Here is a 7,315-nt window from a genome sequence, read left to right as displayed (position 1 = left end):
AGATAATAGTAGGAAAGCGAAGATTAGCAGAATCTCAAAACCGAAAACGCAAAACCCACGCCGAGTTCATGCTATTGTTTTCAATCGATAATTAACCCTTGGAAAATTAAATTTTCATTATATGTTCGCAGAATAAAAAACAAAACAAAAAAAGGAAGTTACCTAAACGGAGAAAAGGAGTGCTTGGTAGAGTCGATAAGGGTTGTAACAATGGTGATGTTTCAAATTTCAAATGGAAATTTTGAAAACAAACACGTCGCTATGGTTTTGGAGAGAACGGCTGAAAGAGATGAAAACAATACTCCATCTGTTCGCCTGCAAGCATCTCTGCCATGGTACTTATAGGTGTGCTTGGAGTTGTAGCGGTTTTTCTTGGGTAGTATTCTTTAATAGTCCTTTACTGTATTTAATTTATGGATTTAGTCCATGTATTTAAATTTGGTCAATTTCAGTTCCTTTCCTTTTCAATTTTAAATATATGATCAAAGTACAATGACTTCATATTTCTTGGATTCATAAAATAAGAATTTTTTTTATTGGAGTCTGTAATATACTAGAGATTAATTACTATTTCTTGAATTTGGTCTAAAATAAATGTTAATCTGAATCAAGAATTACAGATGTAAAGATGATTTTTTCTGATCTAATTTACTTTATTTGTAATCCTCAAGATTTAAAACCGACCTTACTTAAGGACGGGTGCCTTAATATATTTTGTAACAGTCTTAACGGTTTTCTTTTGAATAATGGAATGCAAATTTATCCAAAAAATAAATTTAACTCAATAAATTTTAAAATTATCTTTTAATTTAACCACCAAATTAAAATATAAGAACTAATTCTTCTTTTGAAGTTAAAATAATAGTTAATTATTAAATATAGACGTGAATAAAATTTGATTCAATTCAAAAAAATTAATCTTTTGTTCAAATAAATATTTAAAAAATTGATTTTTACTTGACTCATAATTTAAAAAATTAACGTCTTAACTCAGATTGATTCAATTCAAACTAAATTTTCTTCAAATAAAATTAAAATTATAAAATAAGACTCATAAACTCAAAAATTTTAAGATCTCAAATAATAACAAAAGATATTTTTAATCCGAACCCATTTCTCTATATCTTAAGCTTCTTCCCCAACAAGAAACCTTCTTTATAGCCTACTTCAAACAAATAAATATATATAATACCCACACCTTCTTCAAATTCAGAAACACCCCAAAGAAATTCTCTTTTCATTTTCTCTCATCACAATCTTCATTGTCATCACCCTTTTTATTTTAATATCTCTTTTTCTTTTTATTCATTGTTCAGGATTTTGGATTTTTCATAGCCGTGGGTGACAGCCAATATTCTTTTTCCCTCACAACTTTCAGGTAATCCCTTCGTCCTTTTCATAACTACATTCATGAACTGTTTCAAAATTAAATTTTGAATAAACCCATATTTGTTGTGTGTTTTTGAATAGTCCTTCGGGGAAGCTAGTTCAGATCGAGCACGCCCTAACGGCGGTGGGTTCGGGTCAAACATCTCTTGGAATTAAAGGTACTCTTTTTCCTGTTTGCCATTTCTAAGTGATCGGTTTAGGGTTTTAAAATTAGTGGAATAGTGGCTACTGAGTTATATTTTTATGCTTATATATCAATACATCGGATTTAATTTGATGGTGGGTTTTGATCTGCAGCTTCTAATGGAGTTGTAATCGCTACAGAGAAGAAATTGCCTTCAATCTTAGTTGATGAAACCTCTGTGAGTATCTGTTTTTCATACTTTTGGATTTTTAGACTTCATTTTTGCAGTTATAATCTGTTACTGTTTTAGAATATATGATAGGGTAACATTGTATGTTAATTGAAGAATGAAAATGAATGGCTATTATGTTGCCTCAACTATGGTGTGATGCGATCTCGGAACCAAATTGAATCTACCTTAAAACGATCTGACAGCTAATGATGCTTTGTGTTTTCTTCCTGTGATAAGAAATGTGGTATTTTTTTAAAATATTTGGTGTTCTGATTTCAGGTTCAGAAAATACAGTGTCTGACACCAAATATTGGAGTTGTTTACAGGTTTGATTTTCATGTCTACAAGCATTTAGAAAGTTAATTTCTTTAGTTTTGATACGGGTAAAAATAGAATCATATTCATGGGTTGCTAGTATAACTTTTATTCCAGTTCTTTGCTGTAATATAACTTATTTATTTTTTGTACATTTATGTTTTTCCCCTTATATTCTCATACTGTTCTGCAGTGGTATGGGTCCTGATTTTCGAGTTTTGGTTCGGAAAAGTAGGAAGCAAGCTGAACAATATCATAGGTTGTATAAGGTATGATAGGCTTTTCAATGATGTTCGTTTTTACTTAATCAGCTACTTTGCCTTGCATCTGGGAAAAATTATTATCAAATCACATTGTGGTCGTATTGCAGCCATGATCCGTTGGTCAAAGTTAATATTTTCTGTACATTTATCTTTATAAACTTTGTTCAATAACTTTACTTACTAATTCCAACATAAAAATTTATGTGTTCTTCTACCTCGCATGATTTTCTTACTTGCATGAACTTTGTTTCCAGGAACCAATTCCAGTAACACAACTTGTAAGGGAAACTGCAGCTGTTATGCAGGAGTTCACTCAGTCTGGGTAAGAATTATGTCCTTATACAAACCAAAAAAGAACTATTATTCATACCTTTTTACTTCTACTGTCAGAATTGTATCAAAGAGTTGCTTTGTCGTCTATTTTCAGTTTCAGGCTGTGCTTCTCTTCATGATAGCTGGTGGCCAAAAAGAATGTGACTTCATTCTGATTTATATATATTTCTTAAAATGTTTTTCCTGTGAGATAAAGTTTCTTCGAATTTAATTTTGGATTTCAGATTCTGCTTCATCTGGGGGCTGAAAGTGGAATATTTGAATGAACTTCTCTTTCTTTCTTTTTTTTTTTTTTTGAGAAAATTGCATGCTATAGATTGTTACTTTTTCACATACCTTACCACTACATTTTGGGTCGACTTGAATTTAGATCAGAAAATGGAAACTGAAACACTTGCAATCCTCTGGACTCATATATCTTTTCATCTGTAGCGGAGTAAGGCCTTTCGGTGTATCTCTACTGGTTGCTGGATGTGATGACAATGGTCCACAATTGTATCAGGTATTTCTGCTAATATTGGATTGTACGAGGGAGCGCTGCAGCGCATAGAATGTTTTATTTGCTTTCAGCTGTATGATTCTATAACTTTTTACTAGGTGGATCCTTCTGGTTCATATTTCTCATGGAAAGCCTCAGCAATGGGGAAGAATGTCTCAAATGCAAAAACATTTCTTGAGAAGAGGTACCTACCATAAAATCTAGTTTGTAAAGCATTCAAAACCAAATCGATTGAAGTTTCCTCGCATATGTTTTATTCATTCTGGTATATGAAGTGATTTGTAGTATATCCAACTCAAGTAGTCTCAACTTTTCTTGTTACCTTCATATAGATGGTATCTATGATGGCAAATAGCTATGCTTCATTTCCAGAGTTGAGCTGGACTTTCTTTTACTTTACATTTCCTTGTTGAAACATTGCAAATTCAATTGATCGGTCTTTTTTTGTAGATACACTGATGATATGGAGCTCGATGATGCTGTTCATACTGCCATCTTGACTTTCAAAGAGGGGTAAGCCGAGTTAAATTTCCTCCACCTGGTCATCTGCAATATATAGAACCTCGGGAAAAATGTTGGTCCGTGGTGGTTTGTGCGTTGTGCATCTTTTACTAATCTTACTTGCCACTTCTCAATTTTACAGATTTGAAGGACAAATCTCAGGGAAAAACATTGAAATCGGCAAAAAATTCAGGCAAGTCCCTGCTTCAACTCTTTCCTCCTTCCCAAGTATTTTGCCTGCAATATGCTGATGGGAAAATAACCTTTTAAGAAGTGCCATAAGTGCTCCTTTTGGCTTTAACGTGCATTTTTTATTATTATTTTGCAGGGTACTTATGCCTGCCGAAATTGATGATTATTTGGCCGAAGTCGAGTAACTTGTCTTGCTATTCGAGACTATCTACAAGTGTTTCTTTTATGTAACATTTGTTTCGAGACTTCCAATTCGGTCAAATGCTGTTAGTTCATCACTGGAATTGAAAACAAAGAACTTTGCCAATGTCCGCTTGATGCCGGAACTGAAATTGGACAAGTTATAAACTTCGGGTTTAGTTTAATTGATTTATACAATCACTTTTAAGAGCTTTTCTCTTTCATTATCATCTATTTCCTCCAAGTTGTATCAGAAGGAATGCCATCTAAGAGAATGAAACAATGTCAAATTATCAGGAAAAAAAATTAATACAACATCAATGGTGTCTAAATAAAGAAGTCAATTCCGTACCGGTAATACGTTGACACAGCAAATGGTAAAAAACAAACGATACCCTTTTCCAGGCTGGTTGCCGGAAACACCTCGACACAACAAACGGTAAAAAACAAACTATACCCTTTTCCAGGCTGGTTGCCGGAAACACCGTGTTTACCTTCAACCAAGAAGCTATAAACCCAGTTTCAGATGGATAACAAAGAGTTCTTCAAGTGATGTACCTATAGAGAAAATTAAACGTTTTGGTGTTTATATTGACAAACGAGGCAAATTGAGAACCTTTAATCACCCAAAAGAAAAAAATATTCAGGAAACGATGTAATACTCTCAACACTCATAATGTGCTTTATGTTGAATCCATCAGTTCTGAATCGTCTTCAAGACTTAAATTTTCTTCATGTAGGTGGTTTTTTAAGAGGACAAGGATGGAAATATGGTTCTGGTTTTGTGGATGGAGTTTTACCTGTTTTGAACCCATTGCTCAGCAGATTCTGGATTTTCTCCGGGAGGAGGTCGATGCCGACAGGGTTTGGGGTTCACTCGATAATCTTCCTCCCACTCATGCTACTTGGGATGATCTTATCAATGTAGCTGTTCAACTTCGTTTAAACAAAAACTGGGATCCAATTTAGCTGATTTGAACAAAATTAGATGTAGTTAATAACTGATTCATGCATGGATTTACGTGTGGATGATATTATATAAGTCGATGTTATATATTTTATTATATAATTGACCATCGAGATGTTAATGGCAGCTCATGACTCAGAAAGTTGCAGAAAGTTCAATGGCATTTGCTGGAAAAAAAAAAGATGTCCAGTTTAAAGCATAACATATATATATCACAAGCTTTTTTTCTTCGATCAATGGAGATGTGCGGAAGTCGGTTCAATTAGTTGTTGAGTAGTTGAGAATAAACCCGGGTAATTTCGGAGACTAGTCGCATTTTTACGAGACAATGGCGAAGCTTGACAGTTTGTGGCCATAGCCTTGGAGGTGCTTTAGCACTCCTCAATGCCAATGACGCCACAACTTACTTCCCCGATCTCTTCATCAGCGTCATCTCCTTTCGCTGCACCAAGAGTTGGTAGCATAGGTTTCAAAGAGAAGCTCAACAAATTTGGAGTCAAGGCACTAAGGATCGTCATCAAGCAAAATATAGTCCTGAAATCACCCGGGTTTATTCTCGAATCTCAGCACCGTTTTCAACAAGTTCACAGCTATCACAGGAAGACTAAAATGTATTTACAGGCGCATCATACAATTGAAGCCTGGTGTCTTCCATTCCCCTTATTTAAGGCGTGATCCTGATAATACTGAGTGTCATAACTTAGAGATATAACTTCATATGTTGGATATATTAGCCAGACATCGAAGTTCTGCTGGAACCCGAGAAGAGACAAACAAGTCAACTAATGTGTTGATAAAGTTGTTGAAAATCCCAAGAGTGTTGTTGGTATGAAATGACATTCAAGGGACTTGTGCTGAACCGATATTGAAGCTGGATGTGCTCCATTTCTCCACTCAGCATTAAGTCCACTCAACATAAGCCTCCATTTTAGATAAAATTTGAGTGTTTTTCCCCCCTCTGTTGACAAGATTCTTAGAGCAATATAATTTGTTTGCTTGATTTTAATTAAATGAATTGTCGAACTCAACATTTCATGTTGGCATCCTATGAATTGTTGAATTAGCTATTGACGAATTATTTTTCATAATCTCTGTGCTAAGACGATATTATTTTATTATTCTTTAAAGAAGATAACATACAGTTTTAGCAAGCAAGAACTTTGAAGGCGAAGGACTTTGCTACCAAGTGTTCAAAATTACATGAATATTCACAATACGTATACAATTCAAGCTAATAACCTACTTATCACAAGTTATCACAGAACAATATCTTGCACTAGAAGGTTTGTTACACTTGAACCCCCTAGAGCTCACTTAATTGCACAAAAAATGGGTAGAAAGCAGCGGAAAATACAAGGCAGAGGAAGGTGAGGCATGTAAAATTGTTCTAACGAACAACGAGAATTGTCATTGTCATCTGAAGTTGCAGCAGTGTGTCTTACCTCTCGAAAGCTTGTCCCAAAGACAAATCATCTGCCTCGGGGACTGGTAATGTGCAGTATAATAGGCTACCAAACATCCATATTGACAGAACTTCCAGCTGTGGGAGTACTGGACGATTGTGGTCAGGTTAAATTGTTCGACCCACATTCCCATACTTACATCCTCCATCTTGAAAAGCTGAGGGTAAAAAATAATGGGGTTTATCAAACTGAAGCAGTAGATGGAAGACAGCACTTAATAATATAAATTTATAACTAACCCTTAATTTTCGATCAGCATGTTGTGAAACAACAAACTTGGCGATATCACTGGAAATAACGTATCCAGGTCCGTTGGCATAGGGAGGATGAACTTCTTCGGGCCATTCCTGTTACATCAGTCGGTAATCCGTTAAGGAATGCTCTGTATTTAATTTAACTCTTGAAGGAGCATATATGAATTACGAGCCAGAGAGTGTAATTACTTTTTAACTTCTAAGCATACTTCTAATACACCAAAGTTGATAGAAGAGAGTAATAGTCTATAGATGATTTATCACAGAAATACAAGAAACCACAGCAAGCTATATCATTTTGCAGCTTCTTATGATTACAGATCAAAAGCTAAGCAATTTCAGAATTCAGATACGACTGTGTTTTGTAACTGAAGTCAAAAAAGAAAATGAAGTAAATGTGGCTTTATAATTTGAATAAGAGATGCTTAAGGTAAATCACAAAAAAAAAAGTCCAAACAACTCGTATATATGTATTTATGTGTCGGAACCGTATTTCGGTCGGACCCCGGAGTTGGGCTTCGACTTGAATAATGGGGTTAGAGTCGCCACCGATCATTTATTTTAAGACAAATGAGTTGATCGGATACCTTCTTTCTTACCTGA

At 34.7% G+C, this 7,315-nt stretch overlaps 1 protein-coding gene across 1 annotated transcript; it reads left to right on the top strand.

The window, feature by feature from the left end:
* Nucleotides 1-261: 261 nt before the first annotated feature.
* Nucleotides 262-4,260, top strand: LOC120172973 (proteasome subunit alpha type-2-A-like). Its single transcript, XM_039180288.1, has 11 exons — nt 262-335; nt 1,292-1,378; nt 1,471-1,547; nt 1,687-1,751; nt 2,025-2,071; nt 2,254-2,329; nt 2,578-2,645; nt 3,089-3,158; nt 3,254-3,339; nt 3,606-3,668; nt 3,799-4,260. Exons 1-11 carry the CDS (start codon nt 262-264, stop codon nt 3,905-3,907), a joined length of 822 nt encoding a protein of 273 aa, XP_039036219.1. The 3' UTR covers nt 3,908-4,260.
* The last annotated feature ends 3,055 nt before the right edge of the window (nt 4,261-7,315 follow it).

This window comes from Hibiscus syriacus, unplaced genomic scaffold (genome assembly GCF_006381635.1).
Source record: "Hibiscus syriacus cultivar Baekdansim isolate YM2019G1 unplaced genomic scaffold, ASM638163v2 tig00111920_pilon, whole genome shotgun sequence".
Classification (NCBI taxonomy): Eukaryota; Viridiplantae; Streptophyta; class Magnoliopsida; order Malvales; family Malvaceae; genus Hibiscus; species Hibiscus syriacus.
The sequence above is the reverse complement of the archived record's forward strand: the minus strand, read 5'-3'. Positions and strand labels throughout refer to the sequence as shown.